This window comes from Rattus norvegicus, chromosome 19, assembly GCF_036323735.1.
Source record: "Rattus norvegicus strain BN/NHsdMcwi chromosome 19, GRCr8, whole genome shotgun sequence".
In the NCBI taxonomy this organism is placed as follows: domain Eukaryota; kingdom Metazoa; phylum Chordata; class Mammalia; order Rodentia; family Muridae; genus Rattus; species Rattus norvegicus.
Window position 1 is genome coordinate 16,777,146 of NC_086037.1, and position 18,603 is coordinate 16,795,748.

The following is an 18,603-nucleotide window of genomic DNA, read 5'->3' on the forward strand; positions in this document are numbered from 1 at the left end:
TGACTGCAGTGCTCCTCTGGAGAGAAGGAGTCTCTTTTGCCAGGGCATCAGGCTCTCCAGACAGGCCTGGAAGGTGGAGGTCTAGAGGCCAGGCCTGCATTCCTCTTCAGAAGCTGCATTTACCACTCTGGACAGTGCTGTAGAACAGGGTCACATATCCAGTTCTACCCTGAGACCTGCTGATAAAGCATGTCTATCCTGGTGCTCGCTTCGGCAGCACATATACTAAAATTGGAACGATACAGAGAAGATTAGCATGGCCCCTGCGCAAAGATGACACGCAAATTCGTGAAGCGTTCCATATTTTTAGAAATAATTGACTCAACTGTCAAAGATAATGTAAAGCAGAAAAAGCTACTGGTCCAAACATACAGGAAATCCAGGACTCAATGAGAAGATAAAACCTAAGGATAATAGGTATAGAAGAGAGTGAATACTCCCAGCTCAAAGGACCAGTAAATATCTTCAACAAAATCATAGAAGAAAACTTCCCTAACCTAAAAAAAGAGATACCATAGGGATACAAGAAGCCTACAGAACTCCAAATCGATTGGACCAGAAAAGAAACACCTCCCGTCACATAATAGTCAAAACACCAAATGCACAAAATAAAGAAAGAATATTAAAAGCAGTAAGGGAAAAAGGTCAAGTAACATATAAAGGCAGACCTATCAGAATCACACCAGACTTCTCGCCAGAAACTATGAAGGCCAGAAGATCCTGGACTGATGTCATACAGACCCTAAGAGAACACAAATGCCAGCCCAGGTTACTGTATCCTGCAAAACTCTCAATTAACATAGATGGAGAAACCAAGATATTCCATGACAAAACCAAATTTACACAATATCTTTCTACAAATCCAGCACTACAAAGGACAATAAATGGTAAAGCCCAACATAAGGAGGCAAGCTATACCCTAGAAGAAGCAAGAAACTAATCGTCTTGGCAACAAACAAAGAGAATGAAAGCACACAAACATAACCTCACATCCAAATATGAATATAACGGGAAGCAATAATCACTATTCCTTAATATCTCTCAACATCAATGGCCTCAACTCCCCAATAAAAAGACATAGATTAACAAACTGGATACGCAACGAGGACCCTGCATTCTGCTGCCTACAGGAATCACACCTCAGAGACAAAGACAGACATTACCTCAGAGTGAAAGGCTGGAAAACAATTTTCCAAGCAAATGGTCAGAAGAAGCAAGCTGGAGTAGCCATTCTAATATCAAAAAAAATCAATTTTCAATTAAAAGTCATCAAAAAAGATAAGGAAGGACACTTCATATTCATCAAAGGAAAAATCCACCAAGATGAACTCTCAATCCTAAATATCTATGCCCCAAATACAAGGGCACCTGCATATGTAAAACAAACCTTACTAAAGCTCAAAACACACATTGCACCTCACACAATAATAGTGGGAGATTTCAACACCCCATTCTCATCAATGGACAGATCATGGAAACAGTAATCAAACAGAGACGTAGACAGACTAAGAGAAGTCATGAGCCAAATGGACTTAACAGATATTTATAGAACATTCTATCCTAAAGCAAAAGGATATACCTTCTTCTCAGCTCCTCATGGTACTTTCTCCAAAACTGACCATATAATTGGTCAAAAAACGGGCCTCAACAGGTACAGAAAGATAGAAATAATCCCATGCGTGCTATCGGACCACCACGGCCTAAAACTGGTCTTCAATATCAATCAAGGAAGAATGCCCACATATACTTGGAAATTGAACAATGCTCTACTCAATGATAACCTGGTCAAGGAAGAAATAAAGAAAGAAATTAAAAACTTTTTAGAATTTAATGAAAATGAAGGTACAACATACCCAAACTTATGGGATACAATGAAAGCTGTGCTAAGAGGAAAACTCATAGCGCTGAGTGCCTGCAGAAAGAAACAGGAAAGAGCATATGTCAGCAGCTTGACAGCACACCTAAAAGCTCTAGAACAAAAAGAAGCAAATACACCCAGGAGGAGTAGAAGACAGGAAATAATCAAACTCAGAATTGAAATCAACCAAGTAGAAACAAAAAGGACCATAGAAAGAATCAACAGAACCAAAAGTTGGTTCTTTGAGAAAATCAACAAGATAGATAAACCCTTAGCCAGACTAAGGAGAGGACACAGAGAGTGCGTCCAAATTAACAAAATCAGAAATGAAAAGGGAGACATAACAACTGATTCAGAGGAAATTCAAAAAATCATCAGATCTTACTATAAAAACCTATATTCAACAAAACTTGAAAATCTTCAGGAAATGGACAATTTCCTAGACAGATACTTGAGATCCTGTCTAAAACCAGCACAGAAACCCACCCTGCATTCAAAGCATCATCCACCAATTCTCGATTATCTACCATTCTCTCCCTACCAGTCGTTCAGTTTGGAATGGTAGAAAAAAAAAACTGGGACTGATCTTTCTATTCTAAGGACCTTGATCTCTCTTTCCTTAGGTTCACCTTAAGAGTGCATACAAATGGATATCATCATCTGAACATCGTAGTATTATCTACTCTGTATATGTAGCATAATACTGTGCCTATGACAATCTCAAGCTTCCTTGAGTGTTGTTGCCCCATCAAGAAGTGTGATGTACTGAGGCCAATCCCCAGGGATCCTTTCAAGGGATTAGAAGGAAGCCATCAGAGATACTCCACATCATGGATCCCAACAAACAAACTAACAAAAAACAAAAAAACCTGACATTGAACTGTGTAGTGCTGGTCACATACCCTGTTATATTCTGTATGTTACGAGGTTTGTTAATCTTAACAAGTTCCCCAACTATGAGCTTCACATAGGACCCATTAGATTCAAGGAAAATAGGAACAATTATGTGTAAAATGACCCGAGTCAGGGCCCATAGACAGCAGCATTTCCAGCACTTGTGCTTTAGCCCATGTGGATTTTGCAATGAGCTGGGCCTAGCAATGTCCAGTACACAGTTGTGAGCTGTTGCTCTGGTTGAACTGTATTGGTGTGTGCATTCAATGAACTACACTATTTAAATGAATTCAGTGTTCCTGTGGTCTGAGTCCAGACCTCTTGACACCAAATCTTCCCTTCAGCAGCACTTAGGAAAAGAAGCTAAGGTTAGGAAAGGTGACATCTTGTCATAAATTATGTGACAAGAGGGATGGAGAAATGATCCCTTGTGTTAAGAATCAAGGTGTCCTCTGTAATATTCAGGTCTATACTGGCCCTGTGCATCAGCTTCAAGGACCCATTTCTGATTTTCTTTGGGGTTCCCGTGATGATGCACTCAGACATGATTGGAAAGAACCAAAACGGTGGTCAGATTGATTTATAAAATGCAGGCAACATTGCAAACTTATGTTGCAGGATATTTGATTCATATTATCAGCCCCAAGATAGTGTTATTTACTTTAAAAAATTACCTCTGGCAGTTCAGTTCAGCACTAGCACTGATATTTTACCCTAGAGTTTTTTTTGGTTGTTTGTTTGTTTTTTGTTTTTGTTTTGGATGAACAAGTACTTTCTTATTTTGTTGGCCAGCCCTAGCTCTTACTTCTTTGCACAGTCACAGAGAGACCTCAAACATATACTCAGCCAAAGGCAGGGGAATGTAGAAAAGAGCCTAAGGCAATACCACATAATGACATTGAAAGTGGGTGGCCAAAAGGTGTTATAAAATTCACCTCACTTCAGTGAGTGATGACATACCAACCTGGTGGCCTACGATTCTGGAATATTAATCAGAATCCTTTCCTCATATTAGATCTTAATAGAAACAAGGAAGCAGTCCTTTCCTGAAGTATATATTCATCATACGTAAAGAAAATATTAAATCCATATACAACTCAGAATAGAATTTGGTTGTTTGTTTGTTTTTTGTTCTGCTATTTCTGACAGTGGCTAGACTGTCCTATAAGCCTGTGTGTCAGGAGTGCTGTAGACCTGTTTTCCTCTCTTTCAGTCAGTTCTGGGGACAGAGTGTTCTGCTTTCGGGAGTGTAGTTTTCCCTCTCTACAGGTCTTCAGCTGTTCCTGTGGGCCTGTGTCTTGAGTTCACCAGGCAGCTTTCTTTCAGCAGAAAAGTTGGTCTTACCTGTGGTCCCGAGGCTCAAGTTCGCTCGTGGGGTGCTGCCCACGGGCTCTCTGCAGCGGCAGCAACCAGGAAGACCTGTGCCGCCGTTTCCGGGAGCTTCAGTGCACCAGGGTTCCAGATGGCCTTTGGCTTTTTCCTCTAGCGTCCGAGATGTGTGTGCAGGGAGCAGTCTCTTCTGGTTTCCCAGGCTTGTCTGCCTCTTATTTTCTTTTCTATGTTGCAAAGAGACACCATGAGCAAGGGACTTATAGAAGAAAGTTTATTGCGGCTTACAGTTTCAAGATCATGAGTCTTTGATTATTATGCTGGGGTACATGGCAGCAGGTAGGACACCATGTTTCTAAAGAACTGGCTGAGATCTTACATCTTATCTGCAAGTTGGACACAGAAAGTGACTGTTAACTATAAATGGTATTGAATTTGGAAACCTCAAAGCCCAATCCCATAACATTCCTCCAACAAATCTATATCTTATAATTCTTACCGAACATTTCCACAAACCAGGAATAATCATTCCTATATATGAGTTTATGGGGGCCATTATCATTCAGATCACCATATTCCACTCCCAATTCCCCATAGGTTCTTAAACATATCATAATAAAAAAATACATTAGCTCAGCTTCCAAGACTCCTGTAGTCTTTCGGTCTCTGTACAGTTTATCCACAGTGCTTTATGATACTCCAGGCAGTCCCTTAATTATTCCCCCTACAAAATCAAAAGGCAAATTATACACATCCAATGTGTAATGCCAAAAGTAAATGTTATCATTGCAATGGGAAATTGGGAATGTGGTGAGTAAATTCACGGCATAAACCAAAAAGAGCGCACTCCAAATTTGCTACTTCTGATGAATGACAAAGGGATTAGATGGGTCCACTCCCGTGGCTTTGCTGATTGCAACATAAATCCTAAAACTATGTTGTATCACAGAGATTTGTGGTGCTTGTGTTTTTATTGTCACTCGTTTCTAGGAATTTTAATTTTTCCTTCTGGATTTCTCCCTTGGCCCTTTCAGTAGTGTGTTGTTTGTGTTGCTGACTTTCCATGAGTGTGTGCACTGACTGTACTTTCAATTGTGTGATATCAGTTTTATTCCTTTGTGCTCAGATAGAATGCACGACACTACTTCAACCTTCTTATCTTTGCTGAGGGTTGTTCTGTGTCCTAACCCGTAGTCAATTTTGGAGACAGAAGCACAGGCTGATAGAAAATATATGTATAGTTCTATGTAGTTTGTTAGGTCCATTTGACTGATGATGTCACTGAATTCTGCTCATCCTCTTTTGTTTATTTGCATGTGATCTGTCAAGTGGTCAGAATGGACTATTAAAACCAATTACAACCACTGTTATAGCTAATCTGTAGTTTCATATCTATCTGATAGTATGTACTTTTAAAATTAGGAAGCTTGTGTTTAATATGTATTTATTTAGAGTTGTGGTATCTTTTGATAATTGCAAAGTATGAAGTGAATGTCCTTACATGTTGTGGACAGGATTGGTTTGAAATCTATTCTGTCAGCTAGATAGAGAAACTGCATAGAATTGCTATAGGGACCTGTGTCTTAGGTCTGTTTCCCTAGTGTATCCTCTACATCTCTCATGATGGTGATCCTGTTTCTGGCTAAATGTATGTCTGTTTACTGGGGAATTGAGTTTAGTGACATGTATTAAATTTTGTCATTTTGTTAATTTTTGTGGTTTTTATTGGCCTCTTTTGATTGACTGTCATAGTTTTGTTAAATTATTTCCTGTGACCTCTAGTATTTTATGCTTCCCTTCAAACTAAAGTATTCCTTTTAGGATCCTCTATAGAGCTGTCTTACTGGTTATACATATTGTGTTAAATTTATTTTTAGTGTGCATTCGTCAGCACAGTAGCTGGGCAGGTGCCTGCCCTCCATGGTATCAGATCTACTTTCCAAACAATAACGCTCAACTCTTACTGACTGTGTAGCATCTTGGCTGCTCTTTGTTCCCCTTGGACAGCCCTCAGGACCAGGTTCTCCTCTCCCTTATCCATGGCTGCTGTCCTCTTCCTCTCCTCTCCATCACACACGTTCTTCCTTTATTCTCTGGCAGCTTCTTCTTCCTTCTTCCCTCCTCATGATCCTCTCTAGCAAAGCCCTCAAAGATCACCTCCCCCATCTCTCTGCTGGGCAGCTGTTGGCTGTTGGCTTCTTCATAATCACAGTTAACTGGGAGCAGGGTCAGCTTTTGGGGGTTAACCAGTCCTGAGTTCTACAAATTAGCATTAAAATACAAGCAGCATTAGGCCAATACACTGCAGGGATTTCTTTAGTTTTGTTTTGGTGTCAGTTTTCTTTTACCTTTTCACTTTCTACTTTATTTTCGGCTATTTTTTTATTAATTGGTTATTTTATTTATTTATATTTCCAATGTTGTCCTGCTTTCCAGACACCCCTCATCAAATCTTACATCCCATTTCTGCTCAGCTTTGCCTATATGACAGTGCTCCCCCACCCACACATATCCATTCCCACCTCACACCTCTAGGATCTCCTTTTGGTGGGGGAACAGGCCTCAGCATAGCTTACCACCACATTGATGCCAGATAAGTCTTCTACACAGTTACCTAGAACCATAGACCCATCCTTGCATATACTTTGGCTGGCAATTTTGTCCCTAGGAGCTTGGGAATTCGTGACAAAGGGTCTGGTTAGATATTAAAGACCAATGGTTGCTGCTGTCTCTTCTTTTTCTGGTTGTAGGTGAAATTATGTTTGTGTGCTTCTCTTCTTTTTTTTTTGAAATTATTGTGATGAATTTCTTGTTTTTTTTCTTGGGTATAGTTTAGCTCATTGTCTTGGAGTTTTCCTCCTATTATCCTCGGTTATGCTTTCTTAGAGAAAAAATATTGTTTAAATTTGGATTAGTCATAAAATATCTTGGTTTCTCCATTCATGGTGATTGCGATTTATGCTGGGTAGAACCTGGGTCTGCATTACATCTGTCCAGGATTTTTGGCTTTTTGAGTCTCCGTTGAGCAATCTGGTGTAATTCAGAAAGGTCTGAATTCATTTCTTACTGGATATTTATACCTTACCCCGTATAATATTCTTTCTTTTATCTGTGCATTTAGTGTTTTAATTATTATGTGAATGGAGGAAATTTTTCTGGTTAAATTAATTTTGTGTTCTGTAGGCTTGCTGTACCTTTACGGCCTTTTATTTCTTTACCTTATGGAAGTTTTCTGCTATGATTTGTTGAAGATGTTTACTGGACCTATGAACTGGAAATCTCAATTCTCTTCTATGTCTCTTATCCTTATGTTGGGCTTTTAATTGTGTCCTGAAATCCATGGATGTTTGGATTCAATAAAGCATACATGTTTATCTGAGATGGGTGTTTTGTGCTTTTGGTGACCTCCTTGACCCCAAATCTTCCATTTAGAAGCACGTTCGATAATGAGACATGGTCAGCAATGGTGACTTCTTGCCATAAAGTATATGAAAATAGGGAGGTGACTTTATGTGTGTCAAGTATCAGTAGTCTCCTGGGTAGTTTTGGTCCCCGGTTGACTGTATGCAACAGTTTCAAAAGCCCAGGATTGATGTCCCTTGGGATTCCCATCGTGATGCACACAGACATGACAGAAAAAGACCAGAATACACAGGACAGTACTTGACTTATGTAATAGAGAGAACATTACTAAGTTATGATACAAAATATTTGATCACACTGTGATCTCCCTTAATGTATTATTTAATGAAAAACTATTGTGTGATATAGCATCGACAGGGCACAGACATTTAATGCAAGAGCTCTTTGTTTACTGTGAACATGGACTTCATTACTGTTCAGCTCACCTACCTCACACCTTTACTGCAAAGCTAAAGGGCACTTAGGTCTAGAGCAGATCAAGGCACAACTTGATAGGAAATGAAGATAACTAGGGCAATGGAAAGTCTTTGAGTTGAAGGATTTTTAAGAAAGTGTGCAGAGAGAGCAACAACGCTCTTCTTCTGGGGGAACAGTGAATTAGGAAGGACAGTATGGCGCTTTACTTGAATTCAGCATCTGACTCCTTAGACTTCATTGGTAAGATGTCTGGAATTTTGTGTTGTAAAACAACACATTGGCTCTGCAGCTTTTGGCAAGGGCCATGGACAGAGAGATCACAGCAGCTGGGGACAATCTGAAGGGAAATCAGGTTTTCTTAAGTCACCTGAGAATTCCTCAAGGAGAGAGGAATGAATGGGTAGCACCATAATAGAAGGCTTTAGGATCTCGTACAGTGCTACTCTAGATGCCTTGAAAATAGAAGCAGAAAATGTAAAGCTAAATGATTTCACAGGAATTAGCTCATTTCTGATTATGATTATTTCATATTGGCACTTTATACTTGATTTTTTTTAAATTTAAAACAAGAGCCTTTGGTTTTAACTTGAAGTGGTCTTAGCATCACAAAATACTTACAACCCCTGTATGGGGCCCGGCATCTAACACTACTGGGCTAGATATTCTACTTTTAAATGCATCACCATCGACAGCTTCCATTTAACCTGTGTCCATGCCAGGCAGACACTGAGCAGGTTGTATGTTCTGTTAATCTCCACAACAACCCAATTCAGCAGAAACACGTCCATTTTACAGGTGAAGAAACCACAGCTCAAAGCAAATGAGTGTCAGGGTCCCCTCAGTCTCACTGTCTGTCACTCAGACCCACATCCTTCTCTGTAAAGGGAAGCCATGGGCCTGATGTGGGCTGTGCAAGCTGACTCTGCTGGGATGATCAATGCTATTCTTGACCCTGGGAGAATTTAAGACAAGGTGACCCACAGACTCCTGGGATAGATTCTGCCTCTGGGTCCTAGGGTGGGACACAGTATCCCTTACTGTGGTTCTCTACTTATCTGAGGAGTCTGTTCCCATCTGTCAGTTTCTATGGCAGTGGTTCAAATCCCACCTAATGATGTAACCCTTTAATGCAGCTCTTCATGCTGTGGTGACCCCCAGCACAAAATTATTCCATTGCTACTTCATAACTAATATTGCTACTCTTCTAAGTTATAATGTGCAAGGTATCTGATATAAATCTTTGTGAGTGGTAGCTCCCCACAGGTTGAGAAACATTGCTTTATATACTTTTTTTTTTGAGAAGCCTTCATCTGAGGAGGACCTGATGCAGGTGTGAGAGCAGAGACACCCTGAAGTAGTGACAAGTTAGCAGGCCCAAGGCCGCTTGCCTTAATGGCAACAGAGATTCCTGGCTGAAGGCACAATCTGAAATCACTGTCCCCAGGACATTTCTTACCTCAGTTTTCCCTCATTAAAATGTGTGTCTGCTTGGCCGTGTCTGTCCAGGAAGCCAGTCCCTGTCGTCTCTGATACAGACAGAATGCTAAAGGCAAGAATGCTTTCCCTCTGTTGGCTCCCAGTTACTTCTATAGAAGTAAGTTCAAATCCCCTGTGGGTAAATGTGTGTCTCACATAATGTGTGAGACTTGAAATGTCATCCTTTTTGTTGACAAAAACCAACTCTCACTTCAGATTTACAGCTGACCAACACTTAGTTTCAGGAGAATGAAGAAGCTGGCCAGGCCTGCAGAGTCAGATCCCCTCCCTGCCTGGGACAATCCCACCCACAGTAGACTTCAGCTTCACCAGCAGCTGTTATCAGAAAATCTGACCTTGAGATTCTGAAGTCAACTCACGCACAAACCCTAACGTTGTTAGATGGTGGATATGGGGTTTTTCTCCAATTTAAAATCATTCGGGCCTCTTCTCTCCCCTGGGATGCACTCTGTTCTCTCAAGTCTGTTGGTCCTGGAAGGACCTCGGTTCAACTGAAGGCCTGGGAGGGAGGGGGAGGACCTTTTGTTGTAGGAATGAGCATGGATCCAGAATGTAGCCCCATTGTGACTGGGCAACTAAGCTCCAGAAAATCTTTCCCAGTCACAGACCTGGGTCATGTGGGAGCCTACACTGTTTCATAAGAAGAGCTGGTTGCTTTCTCCTGGAAGAAGCACTTGGGGGTTGACTGTCACTTCTGAACCTTCTGTTCTAAGTCACTTCTCAGAAGGGGCACTTTGCTCTGACTTCTCCATGGGACCCATCCAGCACTGGGGCTGGAGGATCCTATGGTGTTGCAGCTCTGAGCTGGGAGGGGTAGCTCTCACCCTGACTTGAAGAGGCCTGTTTTCACAGCTGATCTAGATCTGAGGAACAGGTGCTTTTAAAGAAGCATGTGAAAGTATCTCCTGCAGGAGAGCTCACTATGCAGGGAAAGTCACACAGGACAGGGAAAAGTGGCTTCCCAACTTCCCCAGGGCACTCAAAACAGGGAGGATTGTTGAATTTGTTCATTGTCTATTGTTATATCCCCTTTTCATTTCTAATTTTGTCAATTTAGGTATTGTCTCTTTGTATGCAGTTTGTTCGAGGAAGGGGTTGTCTCTCTGGTGGATCTTCTCAAAAAAAAAAAAAAAAGAAACAAAAAAAGCAAGCAAACAAACAAACAAAAAAACCAACACACATCTTGTGGTTCCCTTGACTCTTTGTATTTTTCTCTTTGTTTGTAATCGATTGATTTGATTTGAGCCTTGAATTAATTTCCTGCTGTCAAATCCTACCAGACACTCTATAAGATGAGGCTTTGCCTCACCTTGGTAAAAGTAGCATGTAATAAATGAAGCTTATGTTGCTCTCTCTAGTGGGGATGACATCACAATCTCACTGCAAACCATGCACAGCCCGGTTTAGGCTGTATTAAAGTAGCCCACCATTTCAATGCCTGCAAGGTGCCATGGGACAGTAGTAACATGAGTCTGCCTGCACCTGGACAGTTTTCACTAGGGACTACACACACACACACACACACACACACACACACACACACACACACACACACACACAGAGCCTTTACTGACATGGTGCACATTCTTTCCACACCAAAAATAAAGTGAGCTGCTATGAAACACATCAATAATGGAATCAATAGAGGGAGTTGTGGGGAACTGGGGCTTAGAGTTACTTAAAGGCCCTATGCAGGCTCTCCTTATGTTGGAGGAGAAACTTCAAGTGCAATGTGGTTCTTTATTTTTTTCTCTAAAAAACACACGGTTAGGGTAGAACCTATGGCTTTGAGCATGTCTGGTAAGTACAGGGACACTGAATTAAATCCTAGGGCTGGAACACAATTAATCTTCTACAAGATTACAGAGCAGCCTGGATGAAGACTCTCACCTGAAAAGGTGGACATCTCAAGACAGGCACTGGACAATGGCTGACAGACTTGACTGAAGACTGGAAATGTTTTCCTATCTCACAGGAAAAGAAGGCCCCCCATACCACACTGTACTCTAAGGACAGTTTATTCAGGTTAGGATGACATGAACTATTGTCTCATGTGACAGATGTCAGTACAAAGTATCCAAGGTGTTGTATGCCAATGGTAGCATTAACAAAACAAAGCACACAGTGTCATGAACACATAAATTATGAGTTTGTGTAGCAAGACCCAGGCCTCTTCCAGGTTCTTAGATAGTAACGGAGAACCTCAAATACGGTAGTGATGTGACAGTGTGGGGTGGATCTAGTTACAACTAGTTTTGACACAGATGACACTTTTTGTGTCATGGTCAGCTTATAATGAATGACTAGACCTAAGCATGAGAATAACCAAATACTACATTGCTTCATTAGCTGCTGAGCTTTTAAAAGCCCTGGTGTGACACCAAGCTTTTGTGGACATTCTGGATTATTCCTTCTGTACTTTAACTCTCTGAGTCACCTCCAATCTCAGTACGTTAGTTCCATTCCATAAATTGGAAATGAGTCACCTGGAAAAAATACATTCTCAATACGATCCCAGATTGGCCATGGAAAAAGGGTAGCTTGAACTGTCCCACCTAGGTTCTGGGCCTGCACAGGCCTGCTCTCCAACAGAAACCTGTGTTCACAGCTGTAGGCTACATTCACTATGGATGCTCTTGAGGTTCCTCCCTAAACTGCTTAGACTAAGATACTTTTCTTGCTACCAAAAGAACTCATTATGCCAAGCTGGCTTACAGGAAGCTACTTTCTATTCTGTATTTTATCAGATGTGTATGACACATATGGTCATCATTGACAACAGGTGAAAGATCTGCTCTAATATGGACACTAAGTGATGCTGGAGGATGATCCTGACCCACAATGAGCAGTGGGGACACCAGAGCCCTGTAGGGATGCCTGGCAACCTAACACGTTGAACACGCACAGCTCAGTAAGTTCCCTGTGAATACACATCTCCTGAGATCTCTCTATTTAATTGTAGGTGATCCTGTCCACCTAATACAGCACCTCATGTGGAATAACAAAAGCCACCTGCAGGACAGGGGTGATGACTCACAGGGTAGAGCACCTGCTGCTCTCTCAGAAGAACCACATGGACCCTAACAATTGGGTAAAGAATGTCAGTGATTACATCATAAAGTGTGTGCCGAGAAAAAGCCACATTCTCCTCACAAAAGACACTGTGACACTGGGTACCCCTTGGTGACTTTGAATTCACTAATTAGCCCAGGCTCCATGGAACAGGCAGAGATCCATCTCTAGCTGTCAGTTCTAAGTCCACAGGAGGGGACAGAACCCTTGAGTAAGAATGATGGTCTTAAGAGTCAAGAGATAGAATTCAATTTTTATTGATAACAAATACATTTTGACAACAAAACAGGATTAAAATGAATAAAAATATTTAAAAATATTTCAAAGTGAAAAATAGTAACAAGAACATATAAATATGAAACAACAAAAAGAAAACTTCAATGAAAATCAAAACAAAAATATTTCTAAAGAGCATATTCTTAACGAACATTTAGAAGCATAGATGTATTGCTGTTTCTCCTCTAGCACACATAATAAAAGGCAGTCCCCCAAGTTGTCTCTCAAGTGCTGTTTTCTGAAAAAGAAAGTGAGTAGACCTCAATCAGTCAGGCTGGCTTAGTGTTATATAAATTGAGGGTCTCTAAGAAATGACAAATTAACTCTGAGGAAGAATACTCATCCAAAAAATGTTGTTACCATTCAGGATGTTTGTCATCAGGGACTCCTGAGAAAGCAACTCATTCTTCAGGAAGCTCTCTTACTGGGGTGTGTCCAATTCCAGCTCTCTTGCACTTTCTGAGACCTGGGAGAGGAAGGCAGTTTTTCAGATACTGATTTGCTGGGGAAATGCAAGCCAGCTGTCAGAATGCTGCCTTCTACCACCTCAGTTCTATTGGACAGTCGACATGGACCTTTTAACTGATATCATTGTTGCTAACTCTGCAGGTAGGGCAAAATCCCCGGCAAGCCTCACAGTAATGTGGGCTGCCAATCTGGGACCCAGACTTATACCAGTGCAAACCAAGAACAGGGCAATGGGAAGAGACCTCATTGGGTTGCAGGAAGAAAGGAGATGTCCATATGTCACCAAGGTTAAAGCCAATGACAAGTACTAATTTGACATTTGCACTTGGTTCTTATCCCAGAAAGGTGCTTCCTACACAAGAAGTCACATGACCACAGAGTGTCATTTGTCAAAGGACCACGAAGTTGTTCAAATCTCTGCATAGGATCCAATCAATCACATGGATATGCAATAATGAGGTATGTTATTCATCTGTCACCATTTCTATACTGCAGATTCAAAAAGAGCAGCAAAATATACTTGCAAAATAATTAAGTTTCTGAAAAGTGGTTGGCTTCCCAGAATACTTGTGCATAGGCAGAGCAATGAACAATTCCATTACATGAGGTGGTTGGCTGGTTGGGAGTGTAAATTAGAAAGGTGGTAGGAGAGAGCAAAGATGTATCAAATTGGCAAATTTTATCAGATATTGTTAAGCTAACTCAGCTGCTCGTCCCTACCTGATGATGCTGGATCTGGACGTTGCTGGTCTTTATCTTTCTTGTTGAAGGCAACCAAATATTTCTGGTTCAGTGCACACTGAAGATGTCCCTCCTTGCTCTCCTGCTTCAGTGGGACCAACTTCTTCCTACATGTGTTCTCCATCAGGAGCTGGCTGAGCAGGTTTCTGGAAATACAGTCTGCATAATAAGATCATGCTGCCCCTTTCTCCCATTCCTACTCCCAAATCCCAATAAGTCTACCAGGTCCCAGATACCCCTGAAGAGTTAATAAAATACATCTCGATACATATAAGGCTGCTGCACAAACCACAAAGAGTAAATTCCAGGAAGAATAAATTGTTTGTTTGGGCCGAGCACCAATTAGTGTCGGCATCTCTCAAAAAGAACATGGATCTACAACTATCCATGAAAGCCCAATGCATGGGGGCAACATCAATTAGTAGTTGGCAAACACCCTCAAAGCAGGTCAGTAGAACCAAGAGAAGGTCATGCTAACCATGTGGTCCACGCACTAAGTTTTGTAAAACCTGGTATGACACCATAGGTCCAGGTCAGCCTAATAACCTTCTGCTGACTTCAATCACTACTGTTCTATCTGGAGCCTTCTGAAGATGCGTAGACAATCCTGGGATGAGTAACAGTCTTTTGTGGAACTGAAAACTGAGTCCTAATGACCCTGGCACACTGATGTGTAAACAGCACAAGAGATAGAACCAGAGCTGAAGACCGTCCAATCCAGAACAAAGAAAGTCAGAAATGGCCATTCCACAGGTGATAGCCTTTCTGACCAGGACTTACCTAGAGAAGGTAATCTCCTTCTTCAGCTTATGGCTGTTCTCATGGATCTCAGTGTTCTCCATCTCTAAGTTGTGCAGAATTGACATGACCACCTCCTCCATTCTCTCCAGGTCTTCATAATATGGATTTGGCCTGAAGTGTGGCCTGGCCCCAAATGATAGAATACTATGAACATCAGCATTTAGGAATATATGAACTCGGGGTGGGTCCTGTACTACCCCAGTCCTGGAAGGACACCTTCTGAATTCTACATATTGGGGTCTTCTTCAGCTTCAGAAACGTGTTTTTCTGCGTCCAGGACACCAGAAGCTTGGCATCCAGAGGGAGGGTTCCCTGGCTCCCTTGTTCAATCAAGAGGAAATCTGCAGTCAAGCCAGTTAAGCTATCAAGAGCCTAGGCCACACCTCTCCATGCTCCCCCACCCCAACACAGCCAGAAACCTGTGATTTCTTTTCTCCTGTTTTGATAACAGACCGTATATCAACACAAAATTATAATCTGCACAAAGAATAAAAATAAACAGACAAACGTGTCCACATAGGCAAAGAACTGTGTTGTTGACAGTGGGGCTCCCAGAACAAAGCATTCACATGACCATGAAAGTGTTACAGGTAAATACTCAGGCCAAGACGTAGACCCCTAGATTCCAAGTGTGGAGGGAAATATAAACATACAAAAGTTGTCTGTATGCATTTGGATGTATGCACACACAGACTCACAGACTGAGACATATCCACAAAAAAGAGCAATGTAAACAGAGTAAGAGAAAGAGAAAGAGAAATATGGAAACAGAGAGCACTGTGAGAACCAGGAGAAATGCATGCACCATTGCTGTCTCAGAGGGCAAGACACACAGACAATATCAAACAGGCCTGAGCCTGAGACCTTCTACTCAAGCATTGAGATGAACAGTTTGGGACCAGGCCCCTCAGGCTGCTGCCTGGATCTTCCAGCACTCAGTGCCCTGCCTAGCAGTACAGAGACTCACCATAAACTCACTGCAAGTACAATCTTGCAAAGCCACCAGCTGTCAAGGGCTTTGCAAATGCACACTGGGGTCTCCCTGACTTTATTCCTGAATTCTTCATTCAGACCACAAGTTCTGCTTTTCAATAAATGGAAGCAGATGAGTCCATTTTCCATCTCGCTCCTCAGGGTCAGGTTCTGAATCTCCTCTATATGGGAGGTGAGGTTTAGCACAGGGTGGATAGGGAGGCACAGCTTTCTAGAACCCAAAACCTTAATAGGAGAAGATGAAGGTGACCTTGCAGACCCAGGAATGTAACAAAGCACTTGGAGGGATCCATACCTGTTGTTCTTGGATCTCTCTGTCAGAAACCTCAGGCGATCTCTCAGGTCATTTCTCTCCTCGGTAATGAGCTGCAGCTCTTTAATCAGCCTCTCCTTTTCCTTCTTGGCCTGCTTCTCGCTTAGGGCAGTTCCAGGGGATAATGTTTCTCTCCCAGTGTCTGTAGGTAGAAGAACACAAGTGAACCTGCATGGGGAGAATGCATAGAGTGTACATAGACCACAGTTAGGCCTAAACAGGAGAACAAGCCTGGAACCCAGTGTCACTGCTAGGCGATTGGTCTATGCTTAAGAGGCCTCCTCAGTGGATCTCAGTTCTCCCACTACTCTATAGAGACCAAGAGATGTAAGCAGCCAGGTATTCCCTATGCCGGATATCACGTGCTTACATGGACGACGGAGATGGCTTCTCCAGGATTATTATCAGCTGAACAGGGTACAGCTTGGTTTCCTCACCCCTGTGGTTTCAGAACTCAGATAATAAATTCACCATCTACAACATTTGAATGATTGGAGACACTCAGATGTCCTACCCTGGTACTCTAGGCAAACAACTTTAGATTTAAAATGCATTTCCAAGGAGGACATGGTCAACAGACTTATCTGTTCCCCTATTTGAAACACCAAAACCCCAGAAGTGCCAATAGGTTTCAGGCTGCATCTTGGTCTACACGTTCCAAATAGCTTTTGTATTGTAGAAACATGTTTGTAACACACAACCTCTAATATATAAAGCTAATGACGACCCTGCCAGTTAGAATAAATCAGAGAAGGTCTAAGAACATAAGGTTGTTGCCTGGAGCACAATTCTCTCCCTGTTCCTACTGTCAGGTGTCCACTGTATTTAAAGAAGCAATGATAGTGAAACACATTGCTGCCCTGTCTAAACTCAGAAAAGGTGGACCCTCCATGACTCCTGATGAGGTTATTATATCAATGTAACAGGACAAATGAACTGAAACGTAAAGACCAGAAGTTCACAGTATAATAGCATTGGCCTTACCATAGCCTCCCAGTGGGGATGGTGAATCTAAAGTTCTGAAATCCTTGACTTTAAGGAATTGTGATATTCATGGAAATTCAATTCCTTTTCAGATGCTCCAGTTGTTGTGGCCCATTGCTAGAAAGGTCAGCTTAAGCCTGCAGCCCCCCTGACAGGAAGCTCAAAATATACTGCCCAGAACTTACTGAACATTCCCCAGAAGTGCTGTCTTTGTCCATCATTACTTTGAGAGGAAAGGCTAGACTCCTTCACTCTAGTCTCTCCACAATCGACGTTCCCCCTCCCAAAACGCTTGCGAAGACGGGAAAACATGTCTTAGCTTGTAACTGCCAGACTCAGACTGAGAGAAACTAGGGCACTGGTTGTCACTACAACACTGGTGACATCACAGAGGATGCCAGAACTCTCTAGGAGACAATAGAATGTCCAAGAAGGGACAGCAGATGTCATGGGGAGCAGACTTTGCCCCCCTGCTAATGTTCTCCCTGTACTGAGCATAAGCAGAGGTGCCCTTTCCAGGAGACTTTCCTGGGGCAGAGCCACTGAGCATCTCCTGCTTTCAAAGCCAAATTTTCCTCAAGGCTTGATTAGAAAAAACCTTAGTAATTCCTATGCATCTAAATGCATGTTTCCTTTCAAATCTTGCCCAAAAAATGTCTCATCCTAACTCACATTGTCCTCATTCACCAATGTTAGCCATTACCACTTCCTGAGATTTCACACCAGTTTGAATATGCAGTCAAAAGTTCTCTTGTCTCATTATGTACAGGTGCTTTAAATCACATCAATAGTCTGCATGGTAGTTTACAACATGCGTGTGTATTAGGGGAACACTCATGAAGTCATGTGCTTAGCAATCGACAATTGCCAAGAAATTCCTTAGGAGAAAGAGTTGACGTCTTTAAGGTGCTAGGCAAAGTGTGGAGACCAGTTGGCAGAGGAAAGTGCAATATTGGAGCCACCAGTGAAGGGAACCTCATGCTGGTGGTGGGGTTCTCCTCTCTGCACCAATGTCGCCAAAGGAGCACTGCTCACAGGCCTGAGTAAGATATACCATGAGCTTCTGTCAGAAAAATAAAATAGTCAAGAGATATAGGGGGTGCACATAAACGTCTAAAATGAAGGTATAAACATCATTAAGTGGATAGAGCAATGTCCCAGCACCTGTACACTGGGAAATGGCCACCCTACCAAACACAAAAGCATCTATCATATTAAAAAATGAATACTGTATAGAATTCATACATTAACACTGATTGATCACATCCATAGTTCAAATTTTGGGTGCAAATTCATGGCCCTAACTATCTTTCTCTCAACTTCTATAGAAAAAATAAGAAAGAAAGAGGAAAGAAAAAGTCAAAGCAAAAAGCTCAAGCTTCTCATATGAGGACTGCAGGAAGTGTTATATGTTAGTCAGTTCTGATTAGGCCATTTTAGATAGAACAGTGCATAGTGACCCTTGATGTGATGGGCCCTATATAAAGCTTTTTGCAATATTGGAATTTTAACAAACCTCAACAGAACATACAGAAGA

The 18,603-nt window shown here is 41.8% G+C and overlaps 1 protein-coding gene and 1 non-coding gene across 2 annotated transcripts; one reads left to right on the forward strand and one right to left on the reverse strand.

The window, feature by feature from the left end:
• Positions 1 to 201: 201 nt before the first annotated feature.
• On the forward strand, positions 202 to 308 carry LOC134483709 (U6 spliceosomal RNA). The gene has a single exon (XR_010060593.1). It is a non-coding gene; the product is annotated as a U6 spliceosomal RNA (small nuclear RNA).
• A 12,423-nt stretch (positions 309 to 12,731) lies between these two features.
• On the reverse strand, positions 12,732 to 18,163 carry LOC134483170 (disks large homolog 5-like). Its single transcript, XM_063278437.1, has 6 exons — positions 17,252 to 18,163; positions 16,065 to 16,224; positions 14,756 to 14,899; positions 13,955 to 14,121; positions 13,127 to 13,232; positions 12,732 to 13,004 (listed from the first exon to the last, which is right to left on the reverse strand). The coding sequence occupies exons 1-5, from the start codon at positions 17,376 to 17,378 to the stop codon at positions 13,168 to 13,170; spliced, it is 663 nt and encodes a 220-aa protein (XP_063134507.1). The 5' UTR covers positions 17,379 to 18,163; the 3' UTR covers positions 12,732 to 13,004; positions 13,127 to 13,167.
• Between the last annotated feature and the right edge of the window lie 440 nt (positions 18,164 to 18,603).